This window comes from Zeus faber, assembly GCF_960531495.2.
Source record: "Zeus faber genome assembly, chromosome: 22".
NCBI classification, from domain to species: Eukaryota; Metazoa; Chordata; class Actinopteri; order Zeiformes; family Zeidae; genus Zeus; species Zeus faber.
The window spans coordinates 20,346,621-20,361,383 of NC_137209.1; the positions used below are offsets into that span (position 1 = coordinate 20,346,621).

At 45.1% G+C, this 14,763-nt stretch overlaps 1 protein-coding gene across 6 annotated transcripts in view; it reads left to right on the forward strand.

Moving 5' to 3' along the window:
• Positions 1–14,763, forward strand: part of mpdz (multiple PDZ domain crumbs cell polarity complex component) — a 76,941-nt gene that overhangs the window by 39,747 nt on the left and 22,431 nt on the right. For 4 of the 6 annotated variants that reach the window (XM_080023309.1, XM_080023311.1, XM_080023310.1 and 1 more), the window contains 7 exons: positions 362–539; positions 1,613–1,723; positions 3,987–4,079; positions 6,156–6,212; positions 9,419–9,647; positions 11,076–11,272; positions 14,434–14,525. In XM_080023309.1, the coding sequence (XP_079879435.1) occupies positions 362–539; positions 1,613–1,723; positions 3,987–4,079; positions 6,156–6,212; positions 9,419–9,647; positions 11,076–11,272; positions 14,434–14,525 (957 nt within the window). The remainder of the gene's footprint in view (positions 1–361; positions 540–1,612; positions 1,724–3,986; positions 4,080–6,155; positions 6,213–9,418; positions 9,648–11,075; positions 11,273–14,433; positions 14,526–14,763) is intronic. The other 2 variants (XM_080023312.1, XM_080023313.1) reach the window with 2 other exon arrangements.

Genomic DNA, 14,763 nt, shown 5'->3' on the forward strand with positions numbered 1-14,763 from the left:
ATAATGATGTTATTGTAATGTTATTATAATGTTATAATGATGTTATACTGATGTTATATAATGTTATTATAATGTTATAATGATGTTTAATGATGTAATTATAATGTTATTATAATGTTATAATGATGTTATAATGATGTTTTAATGTTATTATAATGTTATTATAATATAATCTGTTATAATGATGTTTTTATAATGTTATAATGATGTTATTATAATGTTATTATAATGTTATAATGATGTTCTTATACTTCTATCATAATAGCTTTGCATCCCTACATCCTCGTGAGCAGAAAACACCTGGCTGTGACCTCAGGCCTGTGTGCCTGTTTTGAGGGTGCCTGCTGCTTTTACCCCGCAGGGTGGAGCTGCTCCGGGAGGCGGGGAAGTCCCTGGGCATCAGCATCGTGGGCGGGCGGGGCATGGGCAGCCGGCTGAGCAGCGGGGAGGTGATGAGGGGCATCTTCATCAAGCACATCCTGGAGGACAGCCCCGCCGGGCGCAACGGGACCCTGAAGACCGGGGACCGCATCGTGGAGGTCTGTCTGTCTCTGTCCACCTGAGAGAAAGAGAGAGACAGAGGTCTCTCTCTCTTATTCTGTCTAATTCTCTCTCTCTCATTCTGCCTCATTCTGTCTCTCGCTCCCTCTTATTCTGTCTCTTTCTCTCTTATTCTGTCTCTGCCTCTGTCTCTCTCTCTAATTGTCTCTCTTATTCTCTCTCTCATTCTGCCTCATTCTGTCTCTCTTATTCTGTCTCTCTCTTATTCTGTCTCTCTCCCTCTTATTCTGTCTCTCTCTCTTATTCTGTTTCTTTTGTCTTATTCTGTCTGTTTGTCTGTCTGCCTCTCTCCCACTCTCTCTTATTCTGTCTCTCTCTGATTCGGTCTAATTCTCTCTCTTATTCTCTCTCTCTCATTCTGCCTCATTCTGTCTCTTATTCTGACTTATTCTCTTAGTCTGTCTCTGTCTTATTCTGTCTATCTCATTGGGTCGCTTTCTCTCCTATTCTGTCCCTTTCTCTTATTCTGTCTCTTTCTCTCTTATTCTGTCTCTTATTCTGTCTCTCTCTTATTGTTTCCCTCATGTCTTATTCTGTCTCTCTTATTCTGTCTGTCTGTCTCTCTCTCATTCTGCCCCATTCCGTCTCTCTTATTCCCTCATTCTGTCTAATTCTCTCTGTCTCATTCTGTCTCTCTTATTCTGTCTCTCTCTCTCTCTCTGTGGTGTGATTTGGCGTCGGTCGGTGGTAAAACCTTGAAGTTCCGCCTGAAAAACACAGGATTAGAGGATGTGCAGACGTTCACAGGAGGCTCCTCATCAAGCATTTAAAAAGCTGCACTGCCCCGAAAAAAAGAGAGAGAGAGAGAATGAGTGAAAGAATGTACAAAAGAAATATCGAGCAAAAGAGGATGAATGAGCAAACTAAGCGGCAGAATGAACAACCAAAAGGAAGACGGAACGAATTAACGAACGGGGAAAGAAAGGCGGAATTCATCTGACGTGAATGACGAAGGGAAAACAAAGACAGACAGATGAACTAAAGAGAGAGAGACAGGGAAGTCAGACAGAATGAACGAACCGCAAAGATCCATCTGCTCCTCCTCCCCCAGGTGGACGCCGTGGACCTGAGGGACGCCAGCCACGAGGAGGCGGTGGAGGCCATCCGCCGGGCGGGGAACCCCGTCTCCTTCCTGGTGCAGAGCATCGTCCACCGGCCCAGGGTGAGAGCGCCGCTGCCCCCTGGTGGACCCCGCACTTCCTGCCGCCGCCTTAGTCCATGGACCCGTTCTCAACTTCAGGGCACTTTCAGACCAAAGCAAAAGCAGTCGCTCGGCGTCGGGACTCGGCGTCGGGACTCGGCGTCGGGACTCGGAGTCGGCCCCTGAGCGCTTTTCTAGTCGTGACTTTTGAAGGACTCTGGAAGTGGGCGTGGCCGCTGAGTCGTAGAACACGCCCCTTTTCAACGTCACTAGGTTAATTATTTGAACGGGGTGCTCTTCTCTGGATCTCGCTCTCGGTGGAGATAAATTGAGCAATATAATGACGTTATTAGTCGAGCAAGCGTTACTCTGAGCTGTAGGGGGCGGGGCCTCAGGAATCCAACCAATCAGGATTTTTTAGCATTACGGATTTGACAATAAATTAGGTTCGTGCGATGCGTTGTTGTAATATATATATCGCAATATGAGACTAGATGTGACACGAGATTTTGTCACAGAGCACGACTATAAACCTTGATATTCACCTTTTTTTTTTCTTTTTTAATTTCATTTTCATTTGATTGGTTTGTAGTTTTATTTGATTTCTTAAAAAAAAACAAAAAAAAAAACTCTTCGGAACAAACCCGTACGTTTCTCCGAGAATGCGATTTTGACCCAGAGGCCGTGTCTTTCTCAGTACAGCCCTCTAGAAACCTTTATTTTTATGTTGTTTTTCTCTCAAAGTGCCCTTTTTGTTTGGAAGCGTGACGGACTAGTTCCCCGCCGCCGACTCTAAACCGTATTATCCTTTCATTATCCTTTTTCACCCGTGATTCATGGCGTGTTGTCGTTTCTCGAGACCCCCCCCCCCCCCGCCCCAGCCTTTAGCCATTCAGCCCTTTCCTGTCTCTCTCTCTCTCCCTCCTTCTCCGCCTCCAGCCTGAGTCGATATATAGTCCAGCTTCATCTTTAACACCCATGCCACATCGCACCCGTCAGGTAATCTGTCTCCCCCATCTCTCTCAATCTGTCTCTCCCCATTTTCAGTCTGTTATCCTCTCTCTCTCCCCCTCTCCCTCCCTCTCTCTCTCTCTCCCTCCCTCCCTCCCTCCCGTTTTGGTGGGTTAGTCAAGCGAAATACATGTCGGCTCGGGAGGGGTTACAAAGGCCACAATTAAAATCCGTGGAGTCGTCCTTCCACGAGAAAGGGAAAGAAAACCCCCCCCAAAAAAGATGCTCGGATATGAAAGCGGTTCGTTTGTTACGACTCCCAAGGTGGGATCAAATTGTGATGCCTTTCCTACACTGAAAAAAAAAAAAAAACGGCCGTCGGATCAACTGTCAAAAAAAAACAATAAAAAATCGGATTGGCGTCCTTGGATCAACTTTGAAAAGAAAATGTGAATTTGTGGTTAATGAGGTTGAGTGAATATGTATTTTGTGGGGGAGGGGGGGAATATATATATATATATATATATATATATAAATAAGTGTATATATTTTATGAATAAAAAGATGTAAAATCGAAAACATTTCAATATAGATAAATGATTTTGTCCCTGTAGTTCTTTCAGTGACCTCTAGGGGGATGCCAGTCCCTTTCACACGCGTTCAGATGAAAAAGAAGCGTGGACTGAACAAAAACAAATGAAATAAAATAGACCTTCAAGTGGCCCCGGCGTGATTGAAACAATATCCTGTAAAGTACCGGGGACACCGGGAGTGGCGGCTTTTTAAACTCCCGTATTTCGCCGTCGGTCCGCCGTCTGCAGCCGTTCATCATCGGCCAAATGGAGAGCAATCCCTCCCTTAAACGCCCGCCAGCGCCATTACACCTCCTTTTGTTTCGGCGCTAAAGAGCTTCCCGATCCCTCCCTTGTAAGCAGTGAATAATCTCAAGGTAGCCTGGAGGGAAGAGGCTTTTATTGTCGAAAAAAGACTAAAGCAGGAGGGAGACGCTTTCATTTATTTGAATTGAGGTTTTTGGTTTTTTTTTGTTTTGTTTTTTTTTCGATTTTCCACCTTCCTCTCTCTCTCTCTCTCTCTCTCTCTCTCTCTTCGAGGAAACTCAGGGAAAGACTTTAATGGAAGCTCATTTCAATAATAATAATAGCAGCCCCCAAGGCCTCCCCGTCATCCAACTCAACTGTTTCTTTTCTTTCTCCTGCTCCTCGCATGGCTTCCCCCCCTTCCCCGTTTCGGTTTTGCCTGAAAATTGAAAATGCAACGCCGCCGCTAAACCTCCCTCCTGAACGCCCCCCCCCCCCCTGTGTGTTGCTCTTAGAAGCCGCCCCTGCCCTTCCCAAAGCTCAATGTCCGGCCCGGGTCCAGCCTGCAGAGCTCTAACCACGCCCGCTTAGCCCCCGCCCCCTCTCAGGTCAGACCCGCCCCCCATGTCCGCCCAAATGCTTCTGTCCCTGTGTGTGTGTGTGTGTGTGTGTGTGTTTTTGTGCACGGCGCTCCCTGTGACAACTCCCTGCAATGTCCCAAATTTGCGGTGTGGTCAACGTGGTCCTCGTTTTGTGACAAACATCTTGGAACGCAGCGTCATGAGTGACTAAGTCAGGGATCACGTCGCACGGACATTGGGTCGTTATCGCGGAATAACCCCCCCGGGGGGGGCGGAGTGGAGCGGACGGACGGATGGACGTCTTACTAACAACCTGGAGTTGCGTTTAATAGGCCAAAATGTGACGCTGATGCATTTCCTGATATTCCCTCGGGAAAGACAGTCCATGACTAAACGGTTCATAATGTACAGTCGGCCGGTCGTTATCGCCAAATAACCCCCGACAGGGTGAAGGGTTATTTTTTAAATGATAATAACCAATAACCAAAATAAACAATAAAAAAAAAAGAAGAAGAAGAATACAATAATAATAATAAAATCAATAAACAATAAAATAAATAATAAATAATAATAATAATAGAATTAATAACAATATAAATAATAATAATATAATAATTAATAACAATATAAATAATAATATAATAAATAATAATATAATAAATAATAATAATATAAATAATAACAATAATATGATAAATGATAGTAATAATACATTTCCTAAATTAAAGCACGCGTCGAGACGAGACGGACATAACTCGTGTGTCTAGTTTTAGAGCGTTGTGGTTCCTGCGTCACGTCGCCAACCCTTCGACCAGTGCTGTGTGCCGCCCGTTCACAGTTATTAATGTGACATCGTACGCCTCCACGCTCATCTCTTCCATCGTCGTTTCTATGCGAGGGGGGGGGGCGGGGGCGTGAAAACGGGGACGTGAAGGAGCGGTTGCCCCGACAGCAGACATTATTAACGTCCAATCAGAATGGAGTATTCCACAGAGTCATATAATAATAGGAGTAAGCAAACAGTAATTGCACAAAGTGGTGATGTGGAATTTTCTCAAGTAGCAACATGCGACACTTAATAATTAATATATATGAAGACGTGGGTGATTTGAGTGTTTTTGCAATAACATGGGGGCTAATCATTTCCAGATACTGTTATTATCACTGTGTTTTTCTCTCGTGACGGAGCGAGCGCAGCAGTGTGTGCGTGCGTGTTCCCGCGGCGCAGCCTTTTCGCTGTGGTTGTCCGGCACTTTCTGAACTACCAGCGGGCGCCACCGTTCCCAAACGTTATCATTAGCCGGGGTTTTTAAGCTTTTTCTCTTTCACACCTCGTGTCCTCGGCGCTTAAAGAGAGGAAAAAAACAAAAAAAAAACACATTTTCCCCCCCAATTATCCCTAAAATGTGGTGGCGGACCTCCCGTTTGGAGGGAAAAAGCAATCAGAATAAATCGTGTTTACAACCCCAAAGCACGCAATTGTTTCCAGCGTCAGAGGATTGCAGGGGACAAACGTTCAAATGTCAGTTCCCCGGTTTCAGCGGAAACGATGAAAAACCCAAAACAATGCGGCCGCAGCCGTCTCAGCGCTCGCCGCCGTGGCGTTGAGGGGAAACAAAAGAAGGTTCCATTCGTTTCCTTTCGTACAACCCAGCGGCCATTTTCAGAAGCGAACGTCGCGCACAATACGACACACGCATTTTGTCGTTAGTGATCGCCGGGGGACTCTCAGGAGACCCCTCCCCGCGGATAAAGTGAAATTCAAATCAACTTTTTCCGGACGATTTCTCGGCTTACGAGGACGCCACGACCCCCAGTCGTTCTAGTCCCGTGAGATTCATTTAGCCAATTTTGTATGGATAGTTTCCATGATACGTTTATTTTTTTTATAGCATTTCTATTTTTATTATTAGATATTTCCATCAATGTTATATTCATATGGAACTGAGACCCTGTTTTGGAAACACCCTCCCAGTGTCTCCTCATTTTCTCTCTCCAAGTGGGATCCTCGTAGATATTCTTTTCAGGTCTTAACGGGAGGTGTCACGGCAACGTTTTAATTGGAAAAAAAAAAAAAATCACGTCTTTCTTTTGACACGCCAGTCGTCGACCACGGATTCCAGCGAGGAGAGAGCGGCGCCGAGAGACGCCGACAACCGGGTAAGTGCTGTCGCGTCGTCGTCGGAATATCGCGGCGTGCTGAGCGGTTCTGTAGCCTCCGACTGGAGCCGGGGGGGTTTTTCTGCTTTTTTCACCCCCTCGCGAAAACTGATCCCGAAGACCGGGGAGGACGAGACGTAAACTGCCAATCACAGCTACCGTGTCAAGGTTCAAGATTCAAGAGGTTGATTTGTCACGTACATATACATATGTTACATACATATACACACAGCAGGAGGGGAGAGCAGGACATGACAGTAGGACAGGAGAGCAGGACATGACAGGACAGGAAAGTAGGACAGGACAATAAGACAGTAGGACAGGACAGCAGGACATGACAGTAGGACAACAGAACAGGACAGCAGTCAGGACAGTAGGATGGCAGGACAACAGGACAGCAGGACAATTAAGACCATAGGACAGGACAGCAAGATAGGACAGCTGGACAGGACAATAAGACAGTAGGACAGGACAACAGGACAGGACAGCAAGACAGGACAGGACAGTTGGACAGCAGGACAGGACAGTAGGACAGGACAATAAGACGGTAGGAAAGGACAGCAGGACATGACAGTAGGTGGGCAGGACAGTAGGACGACAGAACAGGACAGTAGGATGGCAGGACAGTAGGACAGGACAATAGGACAGCAGGACAAGACAATAAGACCATAGGACAGGACAGCAAGATAGGACAATAAGACAGTAGGACAGGAGAGAAGAGCAGGACAGGACAGTTGGACAGCAGCACATGACAGTAGGACAGGACAGCAGGATCTGACAGTAGGACAGCACAATAAGACAGTCGGACAGGACAGGACAGCAGGACAGTTGGACAGGAGAGCAGGACAGTTGGACAGCAGGACATGACAATAGGACAGCAGGACAGGACAATAAGACAGTAGGACAGGACAGGGCAGGACAGTTGGACAGGAGAGCAGGACAGTTGGACAGCAGGACAGGACGGCAAGACAGGACAGGAGGACAGCGGGTGTGATGTTTTGGTTTCCGTCCCCAGAAAATGGCTTCCCTCAGAGGTCAGTCCTCGCCCCATTTACAACGCTGCTTATGACCCCAAACTGGATTCATTGCAGTTTGCCGGAGCTTTCCCAAGTCGTCCTCTTGGCAACCATGCGTCAGCTGTTAGTTGCCGAGGCGGTCACCTGGTTGCCGTACGGTTATGATTTTATAATTGAGTTCAAATGATCATATAACTATGATCCATGGAAATATTCGAGAGACATCCTTTCAACACAGCCAGGTGCGCCAAGCTTATTTTCTTCTGGGGGAAAAAAGTGTGCAACCAAAACGGGGTACAAATCTGGTCGCCCGGGGCAACCGGGCAACCACTCGTGGGGGAAGGAGCGCGGCGCCGATGAGGGACTCCGGCCGAGCCGACGCCCCGGGTGTCGTCCCGTTAGGAATTGCTGGCCTTCTGAAAGCTGCTGTCGTTGTTGTTGTCGTTTGTCCCTGTCCCGTAGGACGCCGACGCTCACGCCCCACTTTTCCTCCGCCTCTCCCCGACTAACCCTTTCACGCCCACGCCGTTCAAGGTCCGTGGCCCCGCGTGGTCAGCTTTTTTCGCCTTCCCGCTTCGCCGCTCGCCCGCACGAGCATGTTGTGAGGTGTTTGCCCGTACACACTGTACATTGACATTTATATACGTACTCTATATCGAGAATTAAAAACTTTCCTCAACCGCTTTGGGCCCGCGACCCACTGTCTTAGGTCCCACAATCCTGTCGGTAACATCGCGAAGTGGACGTCTTCCGATTCGCATTCAGACCAATAAACAGCAGATTGAGACCAAATAAGAATCTGTTTCATGCGAATCAGTGTTGCGGAGGCTTGTGATTGGCTTATACACAAATTCGGATCCGTTTCAAATCAATTTCAAGACGTTTTTGATGACAAATATATCAATCAAATATAAATACATCAGCCTTAGAAATGCCCCCCGGCCTCTGTGTACTTATCAAGTGACCCCACGTCGGGTCAGGACCCAGAGGTTGAGGAACCTACGCGCTCTCTCACTTGGAGTGGTTCTTTTGTTGTCATTTGTGTTGTTGCAACTTCCATGTGCGTTGTCGCGACAACGCACATGGAAGTTAATTCTCCATTCCATTTTTTGTTTTACTTTAAGCGATTGACATTGAATCGGGATCACTTTCTGGCACGATACCAAAAAGCCCAAAATAAATGGATTGTTATTAGTTTGCTCTTTGAATTTGAATCGTTTTGCGCTTGGTGGGAAGGTAATTGTCTCATTTGATTTTACATTAAGTCTGCATCTGTTTTGTGAATCATTTTCATGAGTCTCAGGAAAGATTTTGAGTAAATTATTTTATTCCAAGCTTCAGTCTGTGTGGCGGCAATTCCTTGAACTGTAAAAAGTAAACTGCAAACAAACAATCGGATAAGAGAAAAAATAAAATTAAAAAATGCCCAGAAAATGGGACAGGAATCTGAGGTGATACGCAAATCTAATCTGAAATATCATGGAAATGCTTTAGTGACACAACGTAAAGAGAAGTAAAGTACCGCCTGTCTTTGTTTGTTTGAAATGCTCTAAGCGTTGCATAAACTTTGCACTTGAAGTGATATTTCGGGGTTCATGTTACGCAGAGCGCCTCAAGAAAAGCAGCTCCTTTAAAGCTCACTAATTGTTAAGGAGAAAAAAATAACATCGGATCGATATCGCAATTGGTATCGGTATCGAAGAGGGAAAGGTGGTATTTCCCATCCGTTTTGTAGCTTGGAGAGATAATGAAAGATAAATAAATAAAATATAAGTTGAATTTAGCGCTCACTGGCTATGAAAGAGAAAAATATCGAATTGGTATCGGAGTCGGCGGATACTCCCGATTACAGCACCGGTAGAGTGAAGAAGTGGGATCTTACCATCTGGACTGTTAAGATATATATAAAAAAATTTCTGATTATTATTATTTTTTTTAGATAGCCAATTTAAAGCGTATTAGTTATTAAAGGGGGAAAATATGGGATTGGTAACGCTATCGCAATTTCAGTCTCCATCTCAGAAAAAACGGAGAAGGAAAAACTGGTTTCTCAAGCCTCTCAACCAAAAAAAACCCTCTTCTAAAAACCTCTTCTAAAAACCTCTTCTAAAAACCTCTTCTAAAAACCTCTTCTTTCTTCGTCTCTCATCACTAATTTAGCCACGTTTCTCTGCCCCCCAAACCAAAAAGCTGTCCAAGCGGGACGGCGACAAGGCGTCCTCGGTCACCACCCCCTCCACCCCCGCCCCCGTCACCACCTGCCCCGCCGCCACCCTCTCCAGCTCCGTCCTCCTGCTGCCTGTCGTCCCCCACGTGGGGGAGACGGACACCGACACCCTGACGGAGATCCCCGACCGACCGGGCCGAGAGGAGGAAGAGGAGGAGGAGGAGGAGGAGGACGAGTTTGGATACAGCTGGAGTGAGTTCATTATTAATATTATTATTATTATTATAATTAATATTATTAATATAATAGTTATTTTTTGCTTTTTAGGATTTGGTATTGCAGGACAGTTCTAATACTATGACTTTTTTAAGAATATGAACTATTCAATATGAAATAGCAATCGGAATAAAGATAATAAATAAATAACTTACATTAAAAGCATAAAACTCGATTCTTACCGTGTCCGTGAGGCGCTCCAAGTGCCTGAATTTCGGCCTCAGAAGCTCCTGGAATACCTTGAAATTTGTCCCCTTTGTGCTGAAGTTCTTGAAAAGTCCTTGGAAAAAAAAAAAACACGCTCATCGAAAATTGTGATAGTCCCCCTGGTTTTGTTTGTTAAATGGTGACAAAGCCTTCGGAAAACTTTGAGGGTGATTTTCTCAGAAACACAGTTTGCCGCGTCCTCATCATTAACAAGCCATAACTTTCAAAGTATTTGCTTGATTTGCACAAGTGACGCCTTGTTTTGAAGCAGAAACGGCACCAAAAGGACCTCAAATCTGCGGTGGGTCACATATAATCTCCCCTTTTTTAGATCTTCAAGATGCAGTGCCTCGGAATCGCCACTGGATGTCGCCCATGTCACACTTTTGACTCATCCGGCCTTTATTTTTCCCCTCTGTCCCCAGCCCCATGATAAACAAACATGCACATCATCATAATAGTAACAAAATAATTATAATCATCATAATAATAATAATCATAATATATGATAATGATTCCACAAATATTCATAACTAAAAAAAAGCTTAAAGGAGAGATCATTTAATTCATAGCACATAAAGGACAGACCTCCAGCATATGAGTGTGTGTCTGTGGGTGGGTGTGTGTGTCTGTGTGTCCAGGGGGGGGGGGTGAGGTGATTGATGAGGTGAGTGGTGGAAATTAGGGGAGGACTGATGCATTGACAGTGGCACCGAGCCCAGGACAGACAGAGAGAGAGAGAGAGAGAGAGAGAGACAGAGAGACAGAGAGAGAGAGAGAGAGAGACAGAGAGACAGAGAGAGAGAGAGAGCGGGATAAGGATCACTATTATATCATTATTGATCTTAAACAAATGCTAGTCCCGGTTAACTTCTGTTTATATGTGTACACATTTCACTTTATATCTGTTGTTCCTAATCCCACCTAAATACATAATGGAAACGATGTAGAAATAATCTCTTTGAGTTGCAACATCCAAATTGCAAGGCTCAGCTAATTCATGAAATCCAGCCAGAATGCAACCAGTTTCAAGCTGGAAGAAACTTCAAATGAGTCCTCAGTCATTATTTTCAGTTTGTGAGTCGAAGAAGCCTAATCATTTCAAGGATTTGTTCATTACGACCGAGTCGTTCGCGAGTCTTGCATCGCTCACTCTCAGTAGGCCATAATAATAACAACCGCTTACACATGTTCCAGGCAAGATCGTGCGGCGGTACGGCGGCCTGCAGGGGGAGCTGCGCGTCATCGAGCTGGAGAAGGGCCAGGCGGGGCTGGGGCTCAGCCTGGCGGGCAACCGGGACCGCGCCCGTCTGAGCGCCTTCGTGGTGGGCATCGACCCCGAGGGGGCGGCCGGGCGGGACGGACGCATGCTGGTCGGAGACGAACTGCTTGAGGTGAGACGCTTAAGATGAGATACGTGAACATGGGGTAAGGTAAGTCGAGATGAGACAAGGTAACTAAAGATAAGCTAAGATAAGATCAGGTAAATGAGGTAACTTAAGGTAAGGTGTGATAAAATGAGGAAAGATGAGATCAGGGAAGATAAGATCAGGTAAATGAGGTAACTTAAGATCAGGTAAGGTAAGGTAAGGTAAAAGTAAGATAAGGCAAAGTGACAAGATAAGATAGGATGAGGTAGTTTCAGGTAGGATTAGATAAGATACAGTCAGGCAGAGCTTCTCAATTCATTTCTGTTACCCCCCCCCCCCCTCGGAAGAAGTAAACATTTCGCGCCCCCCAACTCTCCGCCGCGACTGTGAATAGTGTCATCTGTCTATAAAATAGTTATAAGTACACCTCTGCAGAACATTGTTTCCTTATTAACATTAAAGAAAACACAAAAAGAAAAAAGAAAGAAATATAGATCAACTTACAACAAAGAATTAACTTTATTAACATTGTTTTTTTTAGTCTGCAACAGAAAAGACTGAAAGTGCATCAATTTGCCTGAAATTAAAAAAAAAATTCAATCCTTATTTAAACTGTAAACATTTTTTGACCATTTGATACTGAAAAATTAAATTAAATATAATCAATGAATAATAATAAATTCAAATTGAACAGCAACATTCACTCAGGAGCACAATATAGAAAACACTTTGACCTATAAAACAAAAATGAATAAAACAACTTGTGCAAATTTTTTCTTAATCAAAATGAGGAAGCCAAGGATCAACGGCTACAAGGAGCACGTTTTGCGGTGCACAGCTTTTGGAAGCGGGGTTTCAAGCATGATACTGCAACTCTCAGCTCCTGCTCCATTGTTCAGCTGGGACCTGTACTTGGTCTTCAGTGCAGCAGCAGCAGAGAAGCCAGTCTCACAAAGACAAGATGTTGCAAAAGGAAGAAGAATGCCCACGGCGCTCTGCCCTGAGAGCGGTCAGTCGGTCAGTCTCAATGTGGAGCCAGACGTCATGTCGATGAACTGGTCGTCCTCTGCAGAGCTGAAGCCAGTCGGAGCTGGTGCATTGAAAGGATCTCTCACCCAGTCATATTGGGAACTGTTTTCGGGGAAGTACTTTTTAGAGGATCCCACCGGTGATGAAATATGCTCCTCAATATATGGAACCACTGAGTCAGTAGTGTCAACAGATTGAAGCAGGTTCTCGAATGAATGAGTCTTTCCTTCATCGAGTCGCCTGCCCCACACTGCAAGCTTTCCAGTGAAAGAGCTGATCTTGTCTGTGACCCGAGGGAGGTGTTTATCTTTCCCCTGAAGCTGTAGATTTAGTTCATTTCGCTTTCCAGATATGTCACTCAGGTAGTGGCAGTTTTGCCAGGAAGTTCTCGTCACTCCATTTTTCTGCGAGGTCATACTTGTGCTCCTGCTCCAAAACCATCCTTATCTGCTCTCTGAGCTCAGAAACCCGGGACAAGACTTTTCCCGGTGACGGCCGCCTGGCTTCACTGTGAAACAGCACAGCTTGATGTTCAGCTCCATCTCCTCACAGATCGCAGAGAAGACTCTTGTTTTTAGTGGCCTGGTCTTTATAAAACTGACTACACCTACAATGTCAGTCATAACCTCACTTCATTCAGAGGAAAGGCGCCTTGATGCCAGTGCTTCTCCGTGTATGACACAGTGTGTCCGCTCAGCGTGAGGTGAGGCCTTCCTGATGAGCGCCCCGAGTCCTTCTCTCATCCCTGCCATGGTCTGTGCACCATCACTGCAAACACCATCACTTCAGCCCGTTCTCAGTCAGGAAGCAGGTCCAGCATTTTGAATAGTTCTTCAGCCGTGGCTCCATCTCTGACATATCTACAAAAAAGTAGATCCTCTCACGCAGGGAGTTGGTCACGTCAAAACGAGCTGGAGCTGTGAGTCAAAACGTTTGTCTTTGAGGTGATCTACCAGCTGTTCTTTAAGATCGTTAGCAATGTCATTCACACGTCTGGCGACAGTGTCATTGGACGGAGGATGCTTTTTATTGTTGCAGCACTTGCGTCGTCCAGCATGACAGAGACCATGTCTAATGCCGCAGGCGGTACCAGCTCCTCTGCGATGGAGTGGAGTTTTTTGCACTGAGCAGTTTGTTTCGCCACCTTACATGATGCTAACAGTGCTCGCTGCTTTACTGAAGTAGCTTTCACAAAGCGGGACGATTGTTGGCAATATTCTGCACGTTTTCGCTGAAAAAACTCAAGCGGCTTATCAGCGTGATTGGGGTGTAATGTCTTTAAGTGACGCCTTAATTCATTTGGCTTCATGGTGTCTGTCCGCTGCCAACTTTTTTAGACACAGTAAAGATTCCGCTCTCTCTTCGTCTCCCACCGTGGTCACAGTGAAGCCAAGCGCTACGTACGCTTCGTCATATTTCCTCGTCTTAGCTCTCGGGAGACGTTACGTTTGTCACATTATCTCCGTCTCTCTCCGCCTTTCTTTTCATCCCTGTTAAATATTTTTCCATGGTGTCTCTTAAGGGTTTGTTATCTGCACTTCGTATCTCCTGCTCTGTGCTGTGTGCTCTTGTTCGGTGCAAAAAAAAAAACCTACTCCCTGCGGCAAAAGAAAAGCATGTTCCCCGGGGTCACAGCGCCCCCCCTGGCATCGCTCCGAGCCCCCCCAGGGGGGCGCGCCCCCCTATTTGAGAAACACTGCAGTAAGGTAAGATAGAATAAGATAAGTTAGGATACGATAAGTTGGGATACAGCAAGTTAGTTATGAAACGGTGAGTTAGGATACGGTGAGTTATGAAATGGTGAGTTAAGATAAGGTGAGTTAGGATACGGTGAGTAAGTTATAAGGTAAGTTATGATACGATATGTTAGGATACGTTGAGTTAGGATACGGTGAGTTAGGATAAGGTGAGTTAGGATACGGCGATTGAGGAAAAGGTGAGTTAGGATAAGTTAGGATACCGTCAGAAGAGATATGGTGGTGTGAGATCATCTGTTGAATTTGAAGCACTTTGAAGCAATCGTATTTAATTATACAAAATGCTTTTCCCTTTATCCTTTTTTATATAAATCAATTTGTATTGCATGTTTTTTCTTTTTATTTCAATATATTATAATATGAACGTGTCCATTGAAAGGTTATTTCTGGTTTCTCCAGATCAACGGGCAGATTCTCTACGGCCACAGTCACCAGAACGCATCGGCCATCATCAAGAGCTCCCAGTCCACCGTCAAAATCATCTTCATCAGGTTTATAACCTCATAACCGTCACAGCAAAAAAAACATGACGTCTGAGCGTTATTACACGTTCCGTGTCAGTGTTCCGATTTTGTCACTTCTCGAAAAATGAACTTTATATCATAATAGAGAAGCCGGATTTTATTTAATATTCTAACTATAAATTCAGTGTTTCTAGGAAAAGAAAAAAAAAAAAGCTCCTTCGGCGATACTTACGATGTGGTTTGTGGTTCAAAAAAAAGAGATAAT